The sequence below is a fragment of the Corvus cornix genome, chromosome 2 (genome assembly GCF_000738735.6).
Source record: "Corvus cornix cornix isolate S_Up_H32 chromosome 2, ASM73873v5, whole genome shotgun sequence".
NCBI classification, from domain to species: domain Eukaryota; kingdom Metazoa; phylum Chordata; class Aves; order Passeriformes; family Corvidae; genus Corvus; species Corvus cornix.
Window position 1 is genome coordinate 5,930,852 of NC_046333.1, and position 26,090 is coordinate 5,956,941.

The 26,090-nt window shown below is 40.7% G+C and overlaps 1 protein-coding gene across 2 annotated transcripts in view; it reads right to left on the reverse strand.

Annotated features, from left to right (window-relative positions):
• Nucleotides 1-471: 471 nt before the first annotated feature.
• The window catches only part of RHEB (Ras homolog, mTORC1 binding), a 39,131-nt gene continuing 13,512 nt past the window's right edge, over nucleotides 472-26,090 (reverse strand). Inside the window, exons 2-8 of one of the 2 annotated variants that reach the window (XM_039549153.1) lie at nucleotides 21,312-21,383; nucleotides 14,884-14,951; nucleotides 11,694-11,776; nucleotides 7,455-7,511; nucleotides 7,307-7,354; nucleotides 6,701-6,782; nucleotides 472-1,482 (exon numbers count right to left, since the gene is read on the reverse strand). In XM_039549153.1, the coding sequence (XP_039405087.1) occupies nucleotides 1,390-1,482; nucleotides 6,701-6,782; nucleotides 7,307-7,354; nucleotides 7,455-7,511; nucleotides 11,694-11,776; nucleotides 14,884-14,951; nucleotides 21,312-21,383 (503 nt within the window). In that variant the 3' untranslated portion in view covers nucleotides 472-1,389. The remainder of the gene's footprint in view (nucleotides 1,483-6,700; nucleotides 6,783-7,306; nucleotides 7,355-7,454; nucleotides 7,512-11,693; nucleotides 11,777-14,883; nucleotides 14,952-21,311; nucleotides 21,384-26,090) is intronic. The other variant, XM_039549154.1, reaches the window with a different exon arrangement.

Here is a 26,090-nt window from a genome sequence, read left to right on the forward strand (position 1 = left end):
AAAATGCTTCATTTGTATCTTTTAGGACAGACTGGAAGGTAAAAGCTAATTCTGGTTGCAAAACCACTCCAACTTTCCCTTCCTATGTACTTCTGCCACAAATTAAGTTTTCAAATGAACACAAAAATGCAGGAGAAACACTTAATTTCATTAACTGTTCCCCAAGTCTGCCTTGTTTGTTTTCACTGTTTTGGGTTTTGTTCTGCTTTTCAGTACAAAGTAGGTCAACTGCAAATTTTTAAAATATATTGTAAATTTTAAAATATATTGTAGTTGTAAGTAGTTTGTTTCCAGACTTGAGAGATTACAGCTTGCTAAGCCTCTAGTCCAAAAGCCACGGAAAAGCTTGGAACTGGTCACAGAAAGCTGTGCAGGGACCCTGAACTATCCATGGCCAGGCATCCAGAGGCCGCTCACCTCTACCAGCGCTACCCAGGAGCACAGGAATTCACAACAAACAGCCCACACTGATTTGTTCAGGACGTGCAGTTTATTTTAAATGACATTTTTGTTCTCTTAACAAGTCTACGCTTGTGACCTGGATAAATCCACTCCATCCTGACAGCGCTCCCAGTCACAAGTCCGCGTGAACAGTCCGTAGCGCAGGAACTCAGGGCGGGTCTGCGCACCCTTTACTCAACGGTTACAGAGGAAAACACAGAGCAGGTTCTGACTGAAACCCAGGCCTTCCCTTCCAAATAACGCTGGCACTTGTCTCTCCTTCCCGTGACTGGGCACAAAGCAAAGCAGAGCTGCCTGGCCAGCCTGGAGTTCCAGTAGCAAAAACGTTTGGGATCACTCGCAAACAACTTCCCGAGCAATAGTCAAACAATCCATTGGCTCCAAGGATCTCACGCCTCCTCTTAAGGTCAGCAGGTGAACATTTTTCACAAAAAAAAAAAAAAAAGTTGATATGGAGGAATCAACGAAAAATTATAAACAGAACATTTAAGGTTTGCAGCTATTTTATTTACAAGTATACATTTAACACAAAGAAACACTGATATCCAAGCCTAGTTAATAGTAGTGTAACAATATGCATCATTTTGATGATTATTCTAACCAACAAACTACACTGAAAAATTAATGCCAGTAAAATTCTTGGTCATAATATTAAGAAATACAATATATAAATTGAAAATATGATTGCTTAGAATTTGAAAATGGAAGTGAAGCCATTTGCACAGGAGTCAGAGTTTAACATAATCTGAAGGGAAAGGCTCCAAACCAACTCTTTATCTTTCAGGTTAACAGAAGAAAAAAAAAAAATTAAAAAAAAGGAAAAAAAAAAAAAAAAAAAAAGAAGCATAGTTTATCCTTAAAGATAATGGGCAGTTTTGCTTCTTCAGGTAGAATGTATTCCCAGTGTTTTCAGGTTCTGCAGTGGAATTACATTACTGAGCATGAAGACTTCCCTTGTGAAGCTGCCCCATCGATTTTTTCTGCCTCCAAAATTATCCTCTTAAAAACATCAACGGCAGTCTGCAAAGAGAGAGCACACCATTAGGAGGGACCTCCCACTTACTGAAAGAAAAACTAAAAAATGTTAGCAGTTTTACCAGCTACATCAGCAGATAAACGCACATCCAATGCTTATTCTGAAAGTGAAGAGGGAATACGCAGTAATTTTAGTTTCAAAGGGAAGTGCAAACCCTCATCCACAGCAACCCTTGGCAGGGAGGGCAGGCACAAACTGAGCCAGGTTCACAACAGAGCTTGTTCACAACTGTAATCACTGTACTTTGCATGGTGAGCCTGCCCCGAGTGACTGACAGCACGGAAGGTTTGGATGCTGCGCTGCTCCGGAGAATAAACCAATCCACTTGCTCTCAGTAATCTCTAAGATAATGAGTAATTACAGAAGGCAGCAGATTTTTCAGCTCTCAACAGTGACTTTGCACAGCTCAGTATGAGGGATGACTTTACTACTCTTGATTTTCTCATTGTCCCTCTCAGTAAGATCAGTGTTAGACACAGTGCAAGGACACGAGGGGAAAGCACAAGCTGAACTATCACTAATATTGAGCAATATCTTTTGATGAAGTCCTTCTGAGAGTAAAGGGGTTACACTTTAAATAGCCTGAACTGCATGACTAGAGCTTCAGTGTGTGAATCTTCAGCTTGGAAATGGTCTCCTGACTGTCTCAGACTGCCATTTGATCCAAGCTCTGGCCATCCACTTCAGAATTTCAAGCATAGGAAAGTATATAAATTATATAAAAGCAGCCATGCTAGAAAGAGGATAAAAAGGGGGTTTTGTTGGTTTTAATCAGCAGGCTGAAGAGCACCCTGTGATTTATGGCTACATATTCTGATCTAACAGATGTTTTTCCACCTCCACAAGATATAATTCTTAACTGGATCACTTCCAAATTAATCCCATTGACTGAAGCCCCACAGCAATCTTAACAAGATTAGACTTAATGTTAAAGTTTCCCATATTTATACTGTTTGTGCACAGTATGATCTCTGGAACTATTTAAAGTACTTCACCAGCTGGAAATAGGGTATTCCTCCTTATAATGGAGTTTCCTGCAATCCCAACAGAACTTGACAGAAGTGGCTTGTTAGTTCAGTAATGATACAACACCCTTCCTGGGCAAATTAAGACTTTAGGAGAAACATGGCCAGGACTGCAGTTGCTATCAAACTGCTTTAATCAAAACCTGGTGATGCACTGATTTACAAATATACTGCACCACTGTTCCTTAGAGTTGAAATTTTCAATGGTTTCATTTTATTGCACAAGTTCTTTTTGCCCACGTTTCACAGCGCCCATTAAAAAACCTCCACAACTTACTCTGTCAACCAAAAAGCTGCACATTCCCTGTCAAAGACATGCTGTTTGAAGCACTGAGATGTAGGAGTTCACAGGGTTTGTTAATTCATTTCACAGAAAATACATATACACTGGGAAGGTTTAATCACTGTCCTACAGTGAACACTTTGGAATTTGTAATTCAGCTCAAACATGCTGAAGAGTTTCAGACTGAGCCTTTAAACAATGCAGGAAGATCTTTTGTGACAAGGAATAAAGGACACAGCCAGACTTTATATGCATCTGCCTCCATATGGTCCAATTATGGAATGTGGGTCACACCTAGCCCACAGGAAGCCATCTGGCTTTTCCTTCTACCTTTCTCCCTGAGGAAACAGAAGAGATGCCAGGCTGGGCAACACCTGCTGCCTGGAGAGCCCATCCCCCAGCAGGGGACACCAGAGGCTCAGCTGCTGCTGCAGATGTGCCCTTGGTGTGAGCAGGACAGGCAGCTGGGGAGGCAGATTCCCTGCACGAGCAGGGAGTCGGGAATGTGCTGCCAGGAGCCAGCAGGGAGGTACAACCACCCAAACCCAGCCCACAGTGCTGCAGTCATCCTTTGGCAACTATTTTATTATTTCAAAGAGGAAACTCTCAGATGCTCACACTACTGGTTTATCCTAGCACAGAACTGGTCACAGGAATTTCAACAATAGCCAGGTAAAAGAGGGTTTTGCCCCCCATCCTTTGCCAGTCCAAACACATCAGATCTCTGGATTCCAAGCTACTCTGAAGCATTTACTAAGCAGTGCAACTTCTGAGCTCCAAGATGAAGCTGCCTTTGAAAAAAGAAGCACAACCAAGCAATTGCTTTTTAAGAGAGCTCCATTTTGGTAAGAAGCAATTATTCTGCTATTTCTTTGCTCCTCTTGCAATTTATCTAATGAATTTTGCGTAACTGGATGAACACAACTTAGTTGCTTGTTACTTCCTAAATTCTTCCAGTAGAAGTTGGCTCCCAGCTTCACCTGGGTTTAAGACCAATTTGGATTCTGACTGTATTTCCAAGAGTGACTTTATTGCACTGGGATTAAGACAAAGCACTCTACTACTGCCTGGGTGACACTGTGCAGGGAATTCCACAAGAAAGGCCTGAAGTCACTGAAGTTAGCCAAAGCAGTTCAACATGTCTGGTAATAATTAAGCAGCTTGAGAAGATATGACAGTAACAGCCCAGCAGCCCTCTCAGGGAGGTCTTTTCCATTAAGTGTCAGGACTGCCTTCCCAAAGCCCGGGGATTTCCCTTGATGACTGATGTGCTGGTGATATGCAGGCTCCTCCCAAAGTCCTACCAGGTCACCCATGTCTGGAGGAGCTGGAACATACTCAAATCTATCTGACCTTGAGAACTCTTGCCAGCCACTATCATTTATCATCACTGCAGCTTTAATCTTTGCCTCTCTCACTTTCCATCTACTTCAAGTCATGCCATTTCTAGGACATGTTATCTTTTGATAACTCTTGGCAGAATAGGCATAGTTTGTTTAAGTTAATCTATAGAACTATTTTAATTGCCCAATATAATTGGGTTATGCTCCTTGGACTCTCACAGATGCTCCAAAAAGGATTTTTTGGGGGTGGGAGGGGCAAAGCAGGAAGGTAGAAGAGAGGGAAAAGAGCCTTCGCTATTAGGGAGATCCCCTCTCCTCACCACTGTGAAGAACATCATGTACACAACCAGTCTCAGACCAGCACATCAGAAATTGCCACATTTCTGTTCCAAATCCATTAAATACAGATGGGCTTGGTTTTAAAGAGAATTAACACATGTCCTCCCAGTCAAGAAGCTTTGAACTCTGCTCAAGTTCCAAATCCCTGATCCAGTCCAACTCATGCCTTAAGCATAAACCAGCTTTCTGTTAAACAAACAAAAGCTGAAGCACTTCTGGAAGAAGTTTGGAATTAATCTTCATAGTCAAGTTACATTTGCTGTACCACGCCAGTACAGGTGATTATTTGGATGAAGCTCCATGCAAGAAGTGCCAATAGACTTCTTTTTCCAGTAATGTTGACTTACGTAAGATGAACACTCAGTACCAGGAAAATGACAACACAGCTTGTTATCAAGTTCAAAACAAACCCTCTTTCCCCCCAGACCAGACAGTTTCAGAGTAAGAAAAGATGCCCTGTCCTGACAGAAGTCTATGTATCAGCATTTTTGATCCTGTCAGATTAGGATTTGGAGGAGAAAACCCAAATGAGTTCAGAAGTGCTCCTGGTCCAACTCACAGGGAGGGATGTTACAATGCCTGGTGTCTCCTCTTCCCCCAGCACCTCACAGCTCCAGACTCCACACTTGGCTTTGAAAACTCAATCTTCCACCTCTTTGGAGCTGGAAACGTGTGAGAAGACTGAGGCAGCAGTGCCAGTGTTGGGTTCCTTCACACTTTATTCCACGCATCCCAAGCCTCTGAAGGAAACGTGCCAGAGAGCCTGAAGGATGGTCACATGCTGCGGGCGCCCATCTCAGAAGTGACATCTGATCTGCCAGACTTCTGAAGCTGGACAAATTTACCAAGTGTATTATGTAGCAGGCATGAAGCAGGAATTGTGTTCAGGCACCTGCCTCTAACAACCTCCTGCTAAATCCAGAGGAACAGAATTTACAGCGACCTGCAATCACTATTCTGAAGGATCCTGCAGAAAGGAAGACCTTTGACAGCCAGAATGCACAGGACTTCTGGATTTTTTGGGTGGGATTTGTACAGGACTGTTCAGGATTTTGAATATCTGATATACAATTCCCATTTTGATTTCCCTGAAGGGTACCAAGTTTGATACATAAACTACAGCTGGCAGCTTAACTTAATACAGGAGCACAAATACATGGCAGTCGAGGAGACTGTGTCAGTGCAGCAAGTTAACACACAGGACATACCAAGCATCCTGCAAAGCTTGTAGCTTCTTTACATAAATAAACATGACTTTTTTCTTCTTGGTTCAAGAACAATAAAAACTCCAGAAATGTTATCAGTAAGATATTCTTCTGCTGGATATCAATTGCTGCACTGTTACACATTGTGAACATATGCCAAAAGTTGATGCTTGGGACAGAGAATGCAAATCAAGGAGCATCTTGTGCTCTTTTTATTTTCTCTGTATGCAGGAGAGCATATTGAAGATGCCTTTCAAAAGCACAGGCAACAGCTTTGCCTAATCCAGATTAAGTTATTTAAAAAAAAAAAGGGTGGGAAAAAAAAGGATCAGACATTTTAAACAGGTTTATTCTTTACACTGTCAATTTGATTTCCCTTGGTATGCATTTGAAGCTCTCCTGCATACAGAGAAGATATTGAGAAATTTCATGCCTCCATCATGCCCAGTTTTGACAAGGTTAATGCAAGCCTTAGCCAGAAAGAGAAATACTGATAAACTAACTCCAAGTGTTCCATATCTGTTGCCAAAAAAATAATCCAAGTCTTTCTTTCAGGGAAAATCCAACTTTACTCAAATAACTTGTAGCATTGTTGACCATAAACATGAGACAAAATGATTATTCCCCCATTAGAGAGACTGAGCCTGCCCAGGACCTTAAAACATGAGGTTCATCACTTTACATCAAATCACTGCTCTGCCAGCAGTGACTCCTATTTAAGGTAACAGACCCTGTTCCACCCACCCTGTGGATCTGAGCTTTAGTTTGTCACTATATGTTCTGATATGTTCAGTGAAGCTGAACTTACAGTTCTTCACTTCCTCCTCCCATTGACAGTTGCAGGGAAAAACTTGTGTACATAAACCTGAGTGCACACAGCCATTCTGCTTCCATCTACACAAAATATCTGTACAGTACATGCAAATATTTTAGGTTCCTTTATTTAGTGAAACTCTGAGTCATCCATTACACTGCTATTTGACTAAAGTGATTCTTGAATCCATTACCTGATTTTCTTTAGCAGAGGATTCCAAGAAAGCTGCATTCCAGGATTCTGCTAAAGCTTTCCCTTCTTCATAGCTGATCACCCTGACCAAAGAAAGAAAAATATGTTTCTCATAACTTGCAGAAGAATTGGAATCTGCTATGTCAAGAAATACCTCAGAGTACCAAAACACTTAAGTGCATTGTAATAAGAACGTCTTGTGAAGTCTGATCCAAAGCATTTGCTTTTGGCTGCTGCCAAATGCACTTCTGGGCCAGGTAAAACTGCTCTGTGACCCAGAAGTGCAGTTGTCCCAAAGTATTGCTTTGTTTTCATAATCTGTAATATCATCTTGTATTGCTCTTGTGACAAATACACTTCTGTTACTTACTTTGAAAAAAACCCGGTGTGTTAATGACTGTCTCTAGAACCTCACAGCAAAAAGTCAACATTACAACAGAAGTTCATGGCTTGGAGTTCACATTCTGGACACAATTCCTTTGCCAGTAACTTATTTTAACCTACAATTTGATTTTGGCTCTGGAAAGCCAAGAACAAACCCAGCGCATTGCAGCCACAGGAATGTGGGCTGCTGCCTTGCATTTCCCACATTCTGGAGTTCACATACCGTTCCATATGCAGGTCTTTTTTATTTCCAACCAGCATAATGGGTATTCTGTGAAAGAAAGTTCAGAACTTCAGAACAGTTACAGTATACTGAACAAAGCACTAGCAACATGCCTGCAATGAAATGAGATGAAAGTGTCACTACTTACTGGACTTTTCCCACCATATCCAATAACTTGCCATGGATAACTTTTATCACTTCAAAACTGCAAAATAAAGGGATGAAGTCACACATGCACTCTGATGTTTATCCTCAATACCCAATACACAAGCAATTAAATGCATATGTAGGTTGTGTTTAAAACTTACTCTATGTATGCACAACTACAAAGATGCTGGAAGTCCTACCCGTTTCTGTAATAACAGCAAACTGGTCCCAGCAGCAGCAGAGACCAGCCTGAGCCTACTCTTACAGCCTCCCCAGTTATGGTATTTGCAGAAATAAATAACATTACCCAGGACTGATGCATCTAACACAGAATCACCCCAAGTCCCTCCCACCTCTCATCTGGTTTTTATCAGCAGTGAGAAATTTAACTGCTGCAGTCCAACAATCCTGGATGAGTATGTCAAATTAAAGCAAATTGGAAGAAAAAGTAATTAGTTAGGCAAGCTCCATCTTAAAAGAACACATTCTTTTTAAAGCACATTTAGTTCATATATAATAATTATGTTTTATTTCTGTAAAAGCCAAAAGGAGCCCAAAATTTTGATTTTCTATGGGAAGTGAGTAAACTGATTAGCAAGATGGCACTGAAACAATGATTATTCAAATACTCTTTGTCTGTTCCCCTACCACATAGGTGAAGTTTGGATGACAGAAGGTAAGAAGCAGTACTATAAAATATCAAGTCAAAAACCTCACTAACAAAATCCACTGCATTTGACATTCAGTACTTTGGAGAACAAGCTACAAACGGGGTTGAAGAGCAGATGTTGTGCTCCTCTGGTTACATTACAGAAAAAATGCTGGTACATGAAGTGCACAGCTCGGATTTGTTTTAAGAGAGGCACAGGCTCAGGGATGAGACACGCAACTAGACAACAGAAAAGGGACCTGAACTTTTCCAGTTTCCAAGGTTGTTAGCTCCAGGCAGTGTCTTGACTTGCACTGCATTTCAATTAGAATTGAAACTCTTAAAAATAGAGCAGCACTCAAACACGCTTCCAGCTCAGAGCAATCAAAGACCTGGTGCCTAAAAACACCATTCAAAGCATTAAAACCTCTCACTTCCAGAACAATAAACTGTACCACATTTAAGACGGATTTTCTGTCAAGTAGGTCAATTTGTCAGACTCCAGCAATAATATTTGAGACTGTGTGGAACACAATGCTTCTCCATGCTCAGCTAATAATTTCAGTGTATCCTATCAAGAAAATGAGTTCTTTGTAAACATAAGCGTGACTTGGTCTGGCACAAATTGCTACTGGTAACTCAAGGAGGATACTACAGATTACACGAAAATGTGGAATCAATGAAAGGACTTCAGGGACCCAAGGAGCTTATGCTGAGAAGGTATTAGTGAAATTCTAGTCTTGAGAACTTGCCTTAGACACTCATAATTACTTAGGAAACATGAGTTGAATGGAGCTTGGCTGTGACAGAGTCGAGAGGCATTGCTACGCACAAACTCAGTGACCCTGCAAACTGAAAGAATAAAAATGCTACCAAAAAGACATCTGCTACAGACCACAAAACTGTTTCTCAGTCTGAAGCAAGAGGAAAGATCTTAGCACACTATCCACAGGCTAACTGAATCCCTAGGACAGTACAATCCCTGCTTCCCTTTCCTGTTAGGTGTGTTGTTTTCAGCTTAGCCAGAAAAACACCACAGCACCCTGGCGACTCCTCACCTGAGGCTCCCATGCACAATGCTGCCAAGTGCTCTTGTCCAACCTAGGTTATCCATTTCCCCACTTTGGGTACTTATCTGCCTGTCTGAGATCGTGCACAAGCTTCCTTTTTTAGTGAAAATACTACAAATAAAAAACTGATCCACGTTAACAGATCAAGGTGGAAACCACAGGAGAAGTGCTGTTTAAACTCAAACACAATTCTGACACAGAAACAAGTTGCTAAGAACTGCCAGGAATGAAACTGGCTTGACCAACTAATGTTCTAGAAAGCTTTCCAAATTAATAATGTTGAAAGGAGAAAGGACAAAAAAGGAGCAAGGACTGACCAATCCAAAAATTGCACCATCACATCAAGCTGTGAAACTCTGAGATTTGGAGACCATAAGAGGTCCCATCCAATTCTGTCAAGCAAATGGGTTACAGCAAACAGTTGAATGTGTGAAATACAAAAAAAAAAACCATTACTAGCTGTCAGATAAATGTGTTACACAAAATCATGGAACCTAGCAAGATACAAAATTGGAATTTAATTAAGCTGAACTAGAGCAAAAGCCTTCCAGTAACCTTGCTGCTGAGAGCCTGGGAATATGAAAAATGTAGGCCAGTAGCTTTTATTCAAGTCCTATTTAAACTTCCCACTGGAGGTTAGCAGGGAACATGGTAACTTTAAAAAGAGCATTTCTATTAAGTCTGCTGTCAAAGCTCTCGCCCAGCTGGATCAATAGACACACTTTGACAGAAGTCAGGACAGATGGTGACTGTGATCTCATTGTCTGGGCAAGTCATCGAAGCTACCAGAGTATTGTGGAAGATCTTTCCTATCACCTTAACACTGTCTTGATACAGAACACAAGGAATTGAATAAGACAGGATCACTGGCACTTCGAAATTTTAAGGAAGAAATAACAACAACAACAATAAAAACTCATAATAAACTGATCAAGATTAAATAGCGATGAAAAGACTTTTGACCTACAGCCTCACTCTGTTTTGTCCTGTTTGTATTTTTACCATAAAAACCTGGTTTAACTGATTGAATGCTACCACAACATCAGATGTTCATTTCTTCACCTGTTGAGCTCAAGACACCATGAGGCAACAACTGCAGTGGCTGAGAAAGAACATGTCCTTCAGCTGCCAAACAGGGAACAGCACAGGTTGCAGAATCCTCTGAGTGATGCACACTGGTTTCAGTCAGAGGCATTTCTGTCCTCCAAGTACCATATATCAGTGAACACCTTTGTATTTGCTTTAGGAGTGGACCACTGTCTACTTAGGGCAGAGAATACTGACTCCTATTTCATACAAGTTAATCAGCACCACCACTGAACTTCTCACTAAAAAACTCAGACCCAACAGTTTGGTAGTTTAGTATCTCTAGACACACATAAAAGCCTAACACATGCTTGCCCTTCTCTACTTCAGAACTGAAGATGAAAACCAAGAATGAAGAACTGTGAAATCTGTTCGACATTAAAGACCTTGCAAGAAGCACAAGTTTATAACCAGACTGTATCCTTCCTTTGAGAAGAAAAAGAGCCAACAGGCAAGTTGCTTTACCTGTATTTTATGACATTCTATCAAAGAGCTTGAAATATCCAGTTTTGTTTGATTCAGAGCAAAATATATGAAACACTTCAGCACTTGTAAAAAGCTCACCAGCTGCTTTGAAAATAGAAGGGAAGCATCAACTTCTCTCGTACTTGATGAGGCTGGAAGGTCTAAGGTCTTAATCACTTTATTCAAACAAAAATTTCAGAAAATATTCAGCTGTCCTAATAAAGATGCTGTACAATATTAGAAAATCAACACCTATTCAAGGATAACCAGTATTTAAACAAAGCAAGATGACCAGAGGAAGGGAGGAAATAACAGAAGATGACAAAGTCGCACAAAGGCCGATGTGTCTTGCCTGTCTCCAGGTAAGACGGATTCTGTCCTTGTGTCAGAATGGACAGGGAACAGCAAGGACAAGAGAGATTCTCTGGGACAACCTTCAGGGAAGATTAATTGCTGCAGCATGCCAAGAGTGCATTTACAGTCCAAAAGTCATATGTTGCTGTTTGTATGAATATTTCTATGGTTAATCAGGACAATTCAAGACAAGAAGTCAAAGGAATCTCAGTACTGTAAAAAGCTACAAGGCTGAAGGAATGACCTAGCAACAAATTGGGTACTTCACATAAATGTACAGTGCCCTTTAGCTTTGTATTTAAGTCTGCCATTGTATCTGATGCAAGACCAATAAACTCTACTTATTTCTGAAATAATCCTTTGTACTTTTACTTACACCTCAAAACAGTGTAGTTTAACACTATCTCATTTCTTAATGGTACTTTGCACATTATTCTGAGAAGCATCTGTGACATATGGGTCTGAGGGGACGTTTCTGAAAAAACATTAATACTCACTCCTATTATACTTCTAAGGGAAAGAGAGATTAATTGAATAATCACACATAAAATATACCAGAGGCAGGAGCTAAACCCAGGAAATATTTAAAGAAAAGAACACAAACAGATTTTATTACCTTTTTATTGACGTGACTGAATAAACAAGAATGTAGCCATTGATGTCTATGGAGTACGTCTGAGGAAATATGGAGTATTCATCCTGTGGAAAGAATATTGCATTTAAAATTAAGGGTGCCACAGTTCAGAACTTGCTGCCATCAGATCACCATCAGGTAAGTTGGTCATATCTCTAAGACATTTTGTATAGGTAGCACTTCCAGAATTTTTTCATCATGATGTCACATGTGGCATCTTTACCAAACCAAGAGAAAGCTAGAAGTCAGTCTGGATATGCAACAATTTAATCTACAGCTTTTATGTTTTCTTCCCTCTAAGACTACGGATGAGCTGAAGCTCTTCCCAATCCTCTTATCCTGCTTAATTATCTGTTTGTATTAGTACAAAACATCCACTCTGTCCCACCACTAATTAGCAATTACACCTCTTATCTTGCTGGTGATACATTTCAAAATCTTAATTTCAACAGCTGACAACAGGATCTAGCAGTTTGTAATTTCAAGTGACACTGATCACATCTAAATTACCTAAGGAATCTGGTAGGAAGCGAATAATTGTGGCTTACCAGCTAATGCTTACCAGCTAGAGATGCAAAAAATACAGTTATTAGTTGCTTTATGACAACTGTAAGTTTACATTATATGACAAGTGTTTGCATAAATAAAAAAACCCAGACAAAACCACCAGAAACTTAATTACTGAATTTATTACCCCTCTAGAAAAGGGACTGACCAAATAGGCAAACAAAATTGACATATTGCAGGTAATGCAACACAAATATTATGAATCCAATGTTAAAAGCCTCTTCCAACAGATATTCCCAGGAAACATTTCCATTTTGACAAGAGCCATACTTCCTAATGTATGAGTTCTCAAATTGCTAAACCAATGCTTTTGAGGATGGTAATTTTAGCTGAAGATCAAATAACCTCTCTGTTTATTGTCATGGCTGAACAGGTAGAGCAGTGCAATCACACAGCTTAAATCTAGACAGCCAAAAGGAATCAAACTTCCCTCACTGGCAGAAGAGGAAAAACTCTTCATAAAATCAAATTCACAGATCCAGCCAAAAAAAGTTTGAAAGAATAACACTTGGCAAAAGCTGCGCTCATTTGCCTTTATTGCTACACAGTGAGGGCAGCCCCCCCCCATCTTCTCTGAAATGCCAAAGTGCCACTCCAGCTGGATGTGAAATCCCAAAGTCAATACAGAAGGGATCTGAGCTAAGTCTGTGTAAAACAGGTGAAAGTGCAACTCTGTAGTGGCTTGACTTTACCCGGAATTTCCCAGGACTGCCCCAGCTGAATTTGGTGTTAGGTAAGATTTCCTTTTACACTCCTCTTCTGTGACCCTGTATCAAGACCCCTGTTGAACTAAACTGCACAAAGCTCAGTAAATAACCAGGAAAGTACAGAGGCACAGGACAGAAGAGGAATACCAAGAAAAATAAGTGCCATAATCTCAACTGTTCCCAATTCATGACTTTATTTTTAGCTTGTTACAAGAAGAAGAAAAGCTGCTATGCTCCCTGGAACTTACGGGTCAAATAAAGAAATTTTTCAAGTGATAAAATAACATTGCTACAACTTTTCAAGCCAAAGCCAGGTTTTCAAAAGTGTCTACAATACAATTCTTGCTGCACTGTATACACGTGAGGACTCCCTATGGGCCATTAAGCAAGACAGACTTGAGAAAGAAATCTGTCCAAGCCACACCTTCCATAACCCAACATCATCTCTCCCCTCTAACCCTGTGAGCCAGAAATCAAAGTTAAAATCATTCCGTGAAGAATTAAATCTGAAAATAACCACAGGCTGGCAAATAAGCTATTTAGGTTCCACAATACTGTGTAACATTAAATTAATCCTCAGCAATAGAGGTATGTTAGTGGTGAGTCATGCTGCCTTCCCAGAAGGCAATTTCCTCCCCAGAGAGGAATTCTTCTTTTATCACTATGCTACACAATTGGAGCTGTAATGCAAGTGCACTCAATGGCACAGAGTGACACCTATGGAGCTCGTTCTGCTGCTCACACTCCTCAGCCTGGCCCTCTCTCACCCTCCCTCTCCTCTGCAGAGCATTCCCCATCCAGCAATCCTGCCCCGGAACGTGCGGCCAGTGTTGTGCTCAGACACCTCTGAGTGATTACATGTGTTGCTGATGAGCACCACGGGCTGACACCATATAAACACAGCATGGCAATTCCCCAGTCACACAGCTCTCTTCCAAGAAAGCAATCAAACATACCTAGAAGGTTACAACCCTTCTGAATAGTCTCCCAGCTATGAGCAGGCGTCCTGCAGCTTTAAAGCCTCAAGTACTAGCAGAATATTTTACAACACTAACATTGTTTAGCACTACTCATAGTTTGGAAAAATCCAGAGGCATAGTATGAGATCACGAAGGCAAGGGCATGTAAGCACAAAAAAAAACTTTAGGATAAAAATACGGAGATTTAGTGGTCCCTGATGGTCATTTTCCCTAATATAGAGTCTCTCAAAAGATGCAGCACTCCTGTACATAGGTTCAGCCAAGCAGCACCATGTAATGAACACCTGTACCTGTAAATAATGAACACCTGAACTTCCCAAAGCTCCCCAGCATGCTGCAGGACACGTGCTCCCTGTCTCCTCCTTGCTCCCTGTCATGACGTGGAGCTCAGACACACATGTGAACCATCATATTAAAATGCAGACAAACTGCAGCAGTTTATTGGTAACTCAGTAAGTACCACCTACATGAATCTGTCTGCTGCCCATGACTGCTTCATGGATACAAGTCATGCTGGTGTAGCTGGAGCACACAAATAGGAAAAAGCCATGAAAAATTTCCCCAGGGTTTATCAAAGTGCCATTTTTTATCTAAAGCAAGACTGCTGATTTACTCTGTAAATATCACACAAGCCACTGATGAACTTTTGGGACATCAGTGTTAAGGCAGTTCCCTCTTCCCTTTTTTAGGCACTAATTCAATAGATAGGGGAAAAAAAAAAAAACCAGTAACAAAACACAAACCAAAACCTTTAAATAAATACTACAGAAAAAGTTCTTTAGTGACTAAACAACAAGTCAGGATCATTTTTAAGTTAACTTGCACCTTTGAATGCACAGTCACTACCAACTAAGCTCAACAGAGTATGAGTATCTGTTGTCTTCACTTGGAAGAAAGACTCAAAGAAAGATAACTTACCTGGCCAGCAGTGTCAACCAGCTGAAGATGATATTCTTGGCCATTTACTGTGATCAGTTTTGTAAAAGCTAGAACAAAAACGAAATACATAAACAGGTCAGAATTACACATAAGGAAGGGATCAAAAGTCACTCATCTGTGCTATCATCAGCCAAGGCATGAGAGAAAAAGAATTCCAGTTACAGGTTTTTAAGTAGCAATAAAGGCTGATCAGGTGCTGTACTTTTAACTAGTCTATTGCAGATAGCAAAACTCAGAAATTTAATTTAAGACTTCAAATTTCAGACGATTCTCACATTTGGATGCAGCAGCTTCTCTGCTCTCTTAAAAGGAAAGAGGGAATAAAAGGAATAAAAAGGGGGTTTGCATGCATTTCTATGAGACTTACAGACAACTGTAATTTGTGGTAACACAAGCCACTTAAATTCAACTGGCATCAAAGCTAAGTTTGAACTTATTACAGGATATTTTCCTTGGTTTCCAAGCAGTTTAGCAAGATCAATTTCCTAAATGTAAATACTATGAAGTAAGTGATCTGGATTGAAAAAAGGAAAAATCTTTGGGGGCTAAAACACACAGAACTTATGATTATATTAAGCCTAAATAATGACAATTAGCTAAAAGTTCACCGTGCTGCTTTCACACTTGCTGTAGCTACCAGCCTAGGCAGTCCCCAGTCACGAAGTACATTCAGTCCCTAAAAGTGATGAGAATTGCTGCTCTTCCTCAGATTCATGAAATGCCAACGCGCTGTGAGCCGAGGAATCTTACTCAGTGTTTGTGTTATGCAACTGCAAAAGCAAACAGTGTCACAGCTCTTGCAGGAATAATGTCCCAACTAGAGCACACAAACCTGGATCTGGAGGTCTGATCTGGCCTTCAAGACACACTCCAGACACCACTGCCAGACAGTACTGATACACTGAGCAAAGTCTGTGTTATCCTCTGGTTGGGGTGGTTTCCCCAAGTACCAACAGTCCCCAGAAACCTCATCTGTCACTGCAGTGATGAGCAGGGAAACAGAGTCAGATGAACAGGTCACTTAGGTGAGCTAAGTTGTCCAACAGCTTCCCAAAGCTGCACAGCTGAACGTTCCTGACCCTGCCGTGCAGTTCCTGCCCATGCCTGAAGTAGCTGGAGTTGGCTAACTCTCCTCCTCTCAGCCAAAGCTCGTTGCCCTGGCAAGTCCCCACAATGCGAGCATTATCTTGAGTAAGTGGGCTGAAATAGCTGAAACTGGAGGTTTCAACCCACCTCATAAATCCAATCCTCAAAAAAAGGGAGCAATTCAAACAGCAAAGCCAAGCTAACAGGGTCTAAATCAACAGTGAAAAGTATACCTACAGTTTCCATTACAAAATCAGCAAATGACATTTGAAATGGAGCCTCAAAGACAGCAACTAACTGCCTTACCCTGGCTGTCCCCTAAGAAAGCTGCTTTAGCACATGTGCTCCCCTCAAATCAGTCTGGACGCTGTTGTTATTGCTGCACAAAAGTTTTAGGTTATGAAACATGGATCCACAATGGCTTTTTGCCTTGGATGAATGCTATGATGGGGACAAACTGTTTGTTTGAACAGATGTTTGCAGGCAGCGTTGCTATATACAATCTCACTGCTTGGAGTTAGAGGGAAAACAGACTCCTCTGGAGACACCCTGCATTAACAGGTGCATGGAAGTAACAGCCTCTCCAGTCTCTTGACACTTCACATACACATCAAAGCACTCTGCAGTCAAAGTAGCTTCAAGAACATCATGAAGTTAATATTTAAAAAGGGACAGACAGAAGCTTTTTCAGACTATTCTAGAAGCCTAAAAGAGATACAGCAACAACGACATCATCATCATTACTGGAAGCAGAATGTGATAGAGACAGGAGAAGGGAAACAGTGGAGGAGTCACCACAGCCTGGTGAGGAGAGCTGTTAGTGCAGTATCTTGCAGCACTAAGCGCAGCCCACTGGGTGAAGACAAATCTGCTTTGATGAAGTCACAACTAATGACTCCCATTTCTTTGCTGAAGCTTTTTAAAAACATTCCTGGTTAAGAATTTAGTTTTGTGAAAAAACTGGTCCCCTTGATCCAGGGAAATGTTCACTTTCAATTCCATCACCTATCATCCTGGGACTTCTGCTGTGCCTGTGCATAAGACAAACAACAATACGATCCCTGCACAACTTGGCTCTTCCTGGTGGGCCAAGAACACATTTCAGCAGACCTGACCAATCTCTGCACCTCTAAATCGTAATGTGAGCATCTGCAAAACACTGCTCATCAACTGGAACATAGATTTTGGAACAGGACATTCTCACACCTTGCAACACAACTCCAGTGATCATTGGTACATGAAGATCAAGTACATTGCAATTAGACCAGCATGAATGAAATGATTTGCATATGCAACTCAAATGACAGCTGCTGTGGAAACAAGCCATTATGATTAAAAAACCCAAACAGTAACAGGCAAAGAAATGCAGGCCTTTAGATAAAACAGTGATAGTGAGGAAAAGTGTAAGAGTACTGTAACATCATTGCCATAACATCATCGCTGGCTGGTAGCTAAATACAACTACCTGGCGAGGGTTCCTTGGTTACCACCTCCTGCATCCTTTTCTACTCATCTGCATTCCTAAGTCAATGCCTGCCACAAATCTACAAGGACATCTTTCACAACACTGAGATGTGTGATGCAACAGAGCTATTTTTAGTTTTCCTCAGAATCCTCACTTGCACCCCTTAGAAAGCTGCTCACCAGCAGCTCCTGAGGAGAAGCACAGTTCACCTTTCCAGTGCCGTTGCCAAGGTATGTGTAGAAATTTAGCCTTGAAAATTTTCTGTCAGACTCATCTAAACCTATAGGTGCCCCCTCCACAACTAGTAAGGGTCCTTCAGCCCCCTGCCCCTTTCTAATATGCTTCTACTCACATTTGTATTAAAAAACACGGGATGGAGGTAGGAAGCCCATGGGGAAAGATGTTCCTTTCCTTAGGGAGCGAGTGAGGCTGTTTACAGGAGAAAGGAAGACCACAGAGCTGGGGAACAGTGCTAGAAGGCCCTCTAAAACTGCAACAAAAATGAAAAAGCAGCCAGGCAGGCCTTGGAGGGACACATTTGTGACTTGGGCAGTCAAGTCATCTTACCTGCAACACAAGACATCCCTGCAAAGATGAGGTGGGTGGAGCTATATGCACATCTTCACTACCTGTTCCTTCTGACCTATTTGAGTTACAAATTCAGATTCTAGTTTTCATTCCTGTAAAATTGTTGAGTTTTAAATTGCACTGGTCTTACTTCACATGAGCTGATCTGCCTGCAGAGCCCCATCCAGCCCAGTGTCCACAGAGACTCCCTGCATACGCTCCTGCTCTCCAAGGCTCTTTCTTCTCTTTCCAACATTCCTGCAAGTAGTAGTTCCACTAGTTTCTCAAGCCGGCTGTCTCAAGACTAGCCACCCATTGAGATGTCACTCCTGTTGGGACATTCAGACAGGGAAAATCTCTTTTCCAAAGCAATTATTTCTCATCTCCACTGCTGCCACAAAAGGATACAAGTTACTCTTCCTGACGTACAAGTTTAGTAGAAGCAACGGAATCCAACATGCTCCTTACTGAAATAAATTAACATTTTTGGTGCTACTGTAATATAATCAAAGGAAAATGTAGCAGTGAAACTGTGCTAACCTTCACAAACACCAAGCAAAATCTGATGCACCTTATTTTCCTTTTACCACTTCCAAAGGCAGAGATTTTCACACTTAAAACCTGAAATTTCTTCAATATTAGGTCTTACTCCTATTGCTCAAGGCTTATAAGCTACACAACTTGTTCCTGGAAGAGCTTGACTACAGACTGCCTTCTATATAATTTAGCCTTGCAGTCAATATTTTGTGCAAGTTTTATTATTTAAAGACAAAAATTAGAAAGATTGCATTAGCAGCAGTACTGCAGATTTCTACCCTTTCTTCACTGCTGGTAGAATACTGTAATAAATTACCACCAACAATTAGGCCAGACTATCCTTTCCCATGTATTCTTTTAATTTCCAAGTTTTGTTACATGTGTAGACCCAACCACCAGAAGAAATGGAACAGGTTTTACAACCTGCTATAATGCCCTGGAAAAATGCAACATTCTCCAACACTGTCCCTAGTATTAGAGCCTGGACTTTTCAACCCTTTTTGCCAACATTGTCCACCAAATATGAAATCACGAGCTAGGAAAAGTGTAAGAGTTGATCACTTACTTTGTGTCTTATGACCCTGCATAGAATCAGAAACACAGCTGGGAGTGTCCAAAGACTTCACTGAACAAAGATTTATATTAAGGAAAAAAAAATTGAAATATGACGTTCTGAAGTCAAAAGAATTATTTTACACCTAACCCAACAAAACTAGTTTCATATCTGTCTTAAAAAAATTTTCAATAAATTTTAAATTTTAGTGTTAAATTAGAATGTGTTCTCTTGTCTGCTCCTCACAGAAGCATTTTTTAAAACATTAACTCTATCAGGCTTTCTGGGGCTTAAAGATGGAACAGATTTCCCACTGTTTTGAACCTCAGGGCTTAACTTCTATCTTTTCAACCTTTACTTCCCAGCAACATTTTTTGATGTCAGAAGGACCCTTCAATTCTCTACCTTTCAGGAAGCAAATTCCTCCAGCCACATCACAGATCACAAGACTTACACCAAATGAATAATGTTGTTTGTTTTCCAAACAAGTAAGAAATCAAGGGAAAAGTTAAGGCTTTTCAAGATGCCCCCTCCCAACAAGTCTTCATGGCCAGGACATGCTCAATGCTTAGAACTCAGATCAAGCAAACAGTGCAGACTACGAGAGTCAAATTAGAGCAAAATTCATCTACAGTGTATTTTTGTATAGTTCAGAAATGCTGAAGTTGTGAGACACACAACTACAATTACAGACAGCAGCTACACCCAGGTAAAGTATGAAACAAGACAATATTGTACCAATGTGTCAAAATCCTACAAGAAGACACAGACTCAGTATTTTGTAGAGACTTTGACTCCACGTCTCTCGATTTTTATTCATCCCCATGTAGCTGCATAAAACTAAAAGAGTACTTTAAATAATTTGCATTTATATGGCACAGATAGTAAAAAAATAACCTGTCCCAACTGGCATTAAAATTTAAAATATAGAAACTTAATCCCCAGTGTTTTGCTAGCAGCTCTAATTCAAGACATACCTGACTTATAATTCAAACAAAGTAAAAAGGGACAATGGAAAGTGTTAGTATTAATGACATCTGTATAAGAGCTAACATTCAGGCCAAGGGCCAAATTATCCACTCTGACTTGCTAAAGCAAATTTAGAGTTTCTCAAAAAGTAGCATTTGAATTTTAGTTCTAAGCAATAAAATAATCCCAAGTAAAATATCCCAATAGCTACTGATTTGTAATTCTATACCACATATATATTCAAAAGAAACCTTGTTCTGCTGATTGCTTCATTCAGACTTCCAGAGTATCACACAGGTTTAACATCCTACTGCAGATGTTCAAAATACTAAAAAATGTCTGCTACACCACTGCATTTCAGAAGTCATTAAAATACAAGAACCCCAGGGCTACGATAATGAAACCAGTTTTATTTGCCACATGACTAAAGTAAGCCAATATGATCAAGTTACTCAGCCCACCACTGCAGTTGTTCAAGTACTTTATGGCCATTGCTAGCTCAGAAAGAGGTGACTGGATTGTAATGAATGCCAGGTAACCTCTGAAGTGACTTTTTGCTCTTGGCAGCATTTTTAGCATTAGCGTCTTTACTCACCTGCTATGCCAGCTACTCACAAAGGTGCTAAAATTATTAAAAAAAACTGCTAAGAGAAAAAAAACCACTTGAGAAGTCAAATACCCAGTATTTGCAGCAGGCTGATTGTGTACCAGCCTTGTTATCAAGCTGCTGGAAAGGAGTTTTTTAAAAGATTATCGTGTTATCATCACTACAGCACATCTACCTTCTAAGGTAGTCGTTTAATCCTGATGGGTACTGCTGGCTTTCTGTTCATCTGGATACACTGATCCTATGTGAGACTTTGGAATACCTGTATTTAGTGGCACATTTTCATACAGTGTGATGTAAGGAATTTAAAGTGCCCCAAGTATATTAGGGAAAGAGGATGTTCAACAACATACATAAAATACACGGAGAGGCATTTTAGCCACATTCATTAGGTGTCCCTTCATTTAGTGCTAAAAGCCCAGCCGTTGGAGAAATATGCAGACAGTGATTTCCATGCTACAACAATGTAAGCACTGGTTTAAAAGAATAATAAAACTTCTGTGGTAATTAATGGGCTTTAATGTTAATATGTAAATACCCACATAAGAAATATGTATAACCCCAATGGCTTCTGATACAAGTTAGTTTGATACAGAAGAGCAGCTTGGCAGTTATTTACTTACTGTTCTCTATGGTTGGATCATATGAATCAACAAACTGTCCTTCCACAAACTGAATCGTCAGTGAAGATTTTCCTGTAAAGCAAATGAAAGAAAAATCTGGAATGAAACAAAGTCTTCAGGTTATTATCACTTCAGTGCTTACTAGCGGATACACCAATTTTCTATCTAGCCAATATGAGCTCTGTGTGGTTCATTTAAACTATCTATACATGACAACTGACCTATTTTTAATTTAAGCGCCTATTTCTAGTAACTGGGTCTCCTGAACATATAAAAAGCAGTGCAAAAGCTACTCGGCATGTGTTCTGCTTTTGTTTTAACAGGGCATAATTTAAATGACTCCTCCAGTTTAAAACAAATCTAAAAGCAGCAGCACACAATCCTCATAGAACTAAATTTAACAAACTGCTATACTTGGAACGTTTTTCTGTCAAGAAGCAAGTAAAATTCAAAATAATTTTCAGTAATCACAGCGAAAACTTGGATAGCATTAGCCAAATTTGGTTTTACTTGGAGACTGGACATATTTCCCATGACAAAAGGATGATCTCAAAATTCCTGAGACCAATATACTCTCCTATTAATCCTCCTACTGCCACACCACAACAGGCCAGTGGATGCTGTATTTTAAGCAGTGACTGAGGGGGCATAATTGTTTTTTTTTTTTTAAAGCAATTTAACTGCTACTTTACCAGACAATGTTCCCCATTTCAGTTAAAGAGTAATGCAAAGCACTGAACTTAGTAGCAGATTGAAAAAATGAAAACTCATTTAGTCTTGACAGATTTTACAAGATGGTGAATCACATACATTGACCATAAAAAGCACCTGTAAAGCTTTGCAACTGAAGACTTCTCAAAGCATTACTGAAGCATTAACACAATTTCCATTACAGCACATCTACATTTGGGAATCTCCTAGATCCTATTACATTATGTTTACTGGACAAATACACTCTTACAAAGATTGCCAAGTGCATTAGCTGCTTTTGGAAACAAGCATATTCTTCATGCTCCTTTATACCCTTTTCATCATCAAGAAGCACAAACAAAATACAACCCCAAGTCAAAATTTTGACTCAAGACCATCCGACTCAGTTGAAACCTCTCAATGACCTCTTAAGTAACCAACGTTGTGGTAGAAATAACACTATAATTGTTTTCAAGAATAAAATGCTTTGGGTAAAAATTGCCCACTTCCAGTACACAGGAAAAGTTTTTTCCTAAGCATTCCTTCAGGAGATGTTAAAAAAACAGTCTTCCATTTCATTCTCTGCCATGCTTAGCCCTTTGCTGTCTCCCATCAATCATGGCAGTTTATTCAAGGAACAATGCTAAAAAAAATTCCAGACAAACACCACAAAAATCAACCATCACCAAGATTTTATTGAGTTGCTTTTTCTAAAATCAAATTCTTAAGATACAATTTTCCAGTCTTATCTAACACCACAACTGAGGGTGTCATGCTCATGTGCATGACTTGACAGAGGACATTTCACTTTACACCATTGCTCCAGCAAGGCACACACATACACATCACCCAAATCATCCTAATAAGGTCAGATTAAGGATTGAAACTGTGCATCTCAGCAACTTTCTGAAACTGTGTATTTTGGACACCCTTTCAAAAGTGAGTGAACTTTCAAGTTATTTCTTCTTTAGCTATAAACTTATGAAGTTGCTACCCAGAGTTCATGCTCCCAGATTCTTTGCCAATACCACCACATTAAGCACTCCATTTAAAAAAAAAGGCTAACTACTCCTATATTAGGCTGATAGATCTTCAGGATAAGAGAGATAAGTTCAGTAAAGATCATCACTGAACTCTTTTCCTCCTAAGAAGGAGCTTGAACTAACTGAAAGACTTGACTGCTGCCGTCTGTCTGTGCGAAGCCTAGAAACTGAATAGCAGAAAGAAGTCGGAGCCAACAGAAAATGCTGCATTTCACACCCAGCTGTATTAATTACTGCTTTCCTCCTAACAGTGAAAGAGGAGGAAACAGACAAAACCAGTGTTCCAACACTCTCCTCCTAAATTCCTCCAAGCTTTATAACAAGCCTTCCAGCAATGATGTGTTCATGATCACAAGAGGAAGCTTGCTCTCTTCCATGAGCCACAGGGAAGCTCTCCAGCCTGGGATTCAGCACCTATCCCCTCGGGGTAACTGCAGGCAACTGTATCCCACTAAACCAAGGCTTCCACAGTCATGAGAAATGGAAACCCTGAGTCATTAACACCCTGCCACAGTGTCGCAGCCCATGAGCAAGCAGCAGGCAGAACCACGTAAACAACAGCTTGGCTTGAACTTTGTCCCACAGGTTTTATTCCAGGCCTTTGACCTATGCTCATGGACAGAGCGGAAAATCAAGTTGACAATTTAGCTCCTATCTGCTCTTGCCCCAGAATGATCAGACAAGGCTTTCAGCAAGGATTGCAACACAAACACAATGTCCGTGAGGCCAAGGGAGCACACACAACCGCACCTGCCCTGCCGGTGTGCCAACTCCATCTCGGAGCACAGCAGGGAAGACACAGCTGTCTGGATGCGCAGGCACCACGGGCACACTGAAGCCTCAACAGCATGAGAGTCTGACACCAGCAGCAAAGGCTTGATTAGCTGATTACTCAAGGGTGTACACCTCAAAGAGGCTCAGCTCTAATGTGCCCTCGTTTGGAACACAGCCACACGTTTTTGCAGTTTGCTAAGCTTCTCCTTTGTAGCATCCTCCATGCTGGTACATTTGACATATCCACTGTATTCGAGTGTTAGGAAAACAAACATCCACCGAGACCAAAAGGAGAAGTGACACGAGCAGAAGCAAGGCTGGAAGCTGGGTGCAGAGCCTTGCTACAGTAACTCAAAGCACCAGATACTCCATGGCAGAGTTGTAAGCAAAATCCTCCAAGTTTATTGACTCTCCCCCCTCTCCCTGAAGGAATGGGGCAGAAGGGATAGGCTGTGAGAAATGGGTTTCATGGGTGTTTAGAATACAAGTCCCAGGTGGCTGAAAACTCAATTCAAGTTGTCCACAAGTAACCAAAGTGTATTTGCATACACAATTCATTATTTATGGTATTATGTGAGAGTGGCAAAGAAAAGAGTTTTCTGCTGTCAAAACAGAAAAGGAGCAGATTTTCAGACAGAAAGCCAGTTCAAAAACTAAAGCTGTCATGTTTCTGTTCGTACACTAGACCACTTACACCATAAAGCAGAACATCCCATAAACACTGACTAGCGCAATCATAGCACATCAGTTTCAAATGCCATTGCAATTGTCAAGGCAAAACAATTGCCAAATTGTGTTTTACTTGTCCTTTTACTACTTGGACAAGAGCTGTGGTATTTATAATCTAGACTTAAAATTCAAGCTTTACAACACCAGGCAGTTTACCAAGCAGATGAGTAACTGAGCCTGGGTGGGCTCGGGGACAGCTGGCCTCCCCAAAGAGGTCATGCCCCTCTTCTGAGCACCACCACCTGCCTGCTGTCCCCACCCCACCCCGTTCTCCTCGCAACAGGCAGGGGGAAAGCCCAGATTAAACTCTCATCGGCAGCCCACTTCCGCCCAAACCCAGGAGACAAAAATGATGCAACCGGGCAGCAAGCAAGTCAAACAACAGCTCCACAAGCAGGGCATTGTGCAAGCGGGGCTGCACAGCTGCCCTCGGACGTGGCACGGCCACGCTGACAGCCACGGGCAGCACAGCACAGCTTATCTCAACAGGAAGGGTTTCTCAATCCTTGAAACTGCCCACACAAGCCATCAGTAAACAGTTTGTCCTGCTTAAGAACAACAACTACTGAAGAGCTGCAATTCTGTTGGCAGCGTAGATGCAGAGCTCCTCTAACCTATCTTTTGCTATTAAAACGCCTGATTATGTAGTTTGCATAATCAAACATTTAACAGCTGGCAGCATCTCATCTACTCCTACCACAAGCCTAGCACCTTACCTAAGCTAGTCTCTAGACTAACTTAGTAACTAGACTTACCTAGTCTCAGACTCTCCTTAGGTCTACCAGTCTTGCCCACAGAACAAACTACTTTAGGCTTTGTCACAAAAAGCATTCAACAAATTTCATAATGAAATGTTGTCAGTCATGTCAATTTAGGTAAGTCTGGCTGCACACTCAACTTACTACATTGCACAGAGATTAAGTTTTCATACCAAAAGATGCACTTGACTTAACCTGCATGTTGGGACCTTGATCTTCTTTGATTCACAATACCAAGACGCGAAAAATAGAGACAGTGGCATTTCCATAGTGCAGATAATCTATTCATCCTCAGAGCACAGAGCGGGACTGAACAACTTCCTGGAGCCGATGGGGGTTAATTGGGCAGCAAAGAGGATTACAGCATCCCTCTTCGACAAAGATCTTCTCACAAGATCGAACACTATCTCAGAACCCATCACTAGCTCATCATTCATCTCAGGCCACATCATTAGCAACTTTCTATGGTTAATTAAGATACCCCCCCCCAGGTACTAATTATGGCTGTGTAGTTGCTGTTTTGCTGATCATTGCTTTGTAGTTTGGTGAATTAGTTTAATGACTATAAAAATGATACATCTGGGTCAATAAAGAATTCTGTTTCTAAATCTCTGGAGACAGCAATACAATGAGTAGTTTTGTTTCACTCAGATGCAACATAATTCTACTATTAGACTTTTAATTGTGAGGAATTATATAAACATCTACTTTGAGCTGTAGTTTTATATGTTTTTGTAGTGATTTCCTCGTGATGTCAGCATTACAGTAAGAGGACTAAAAAATTA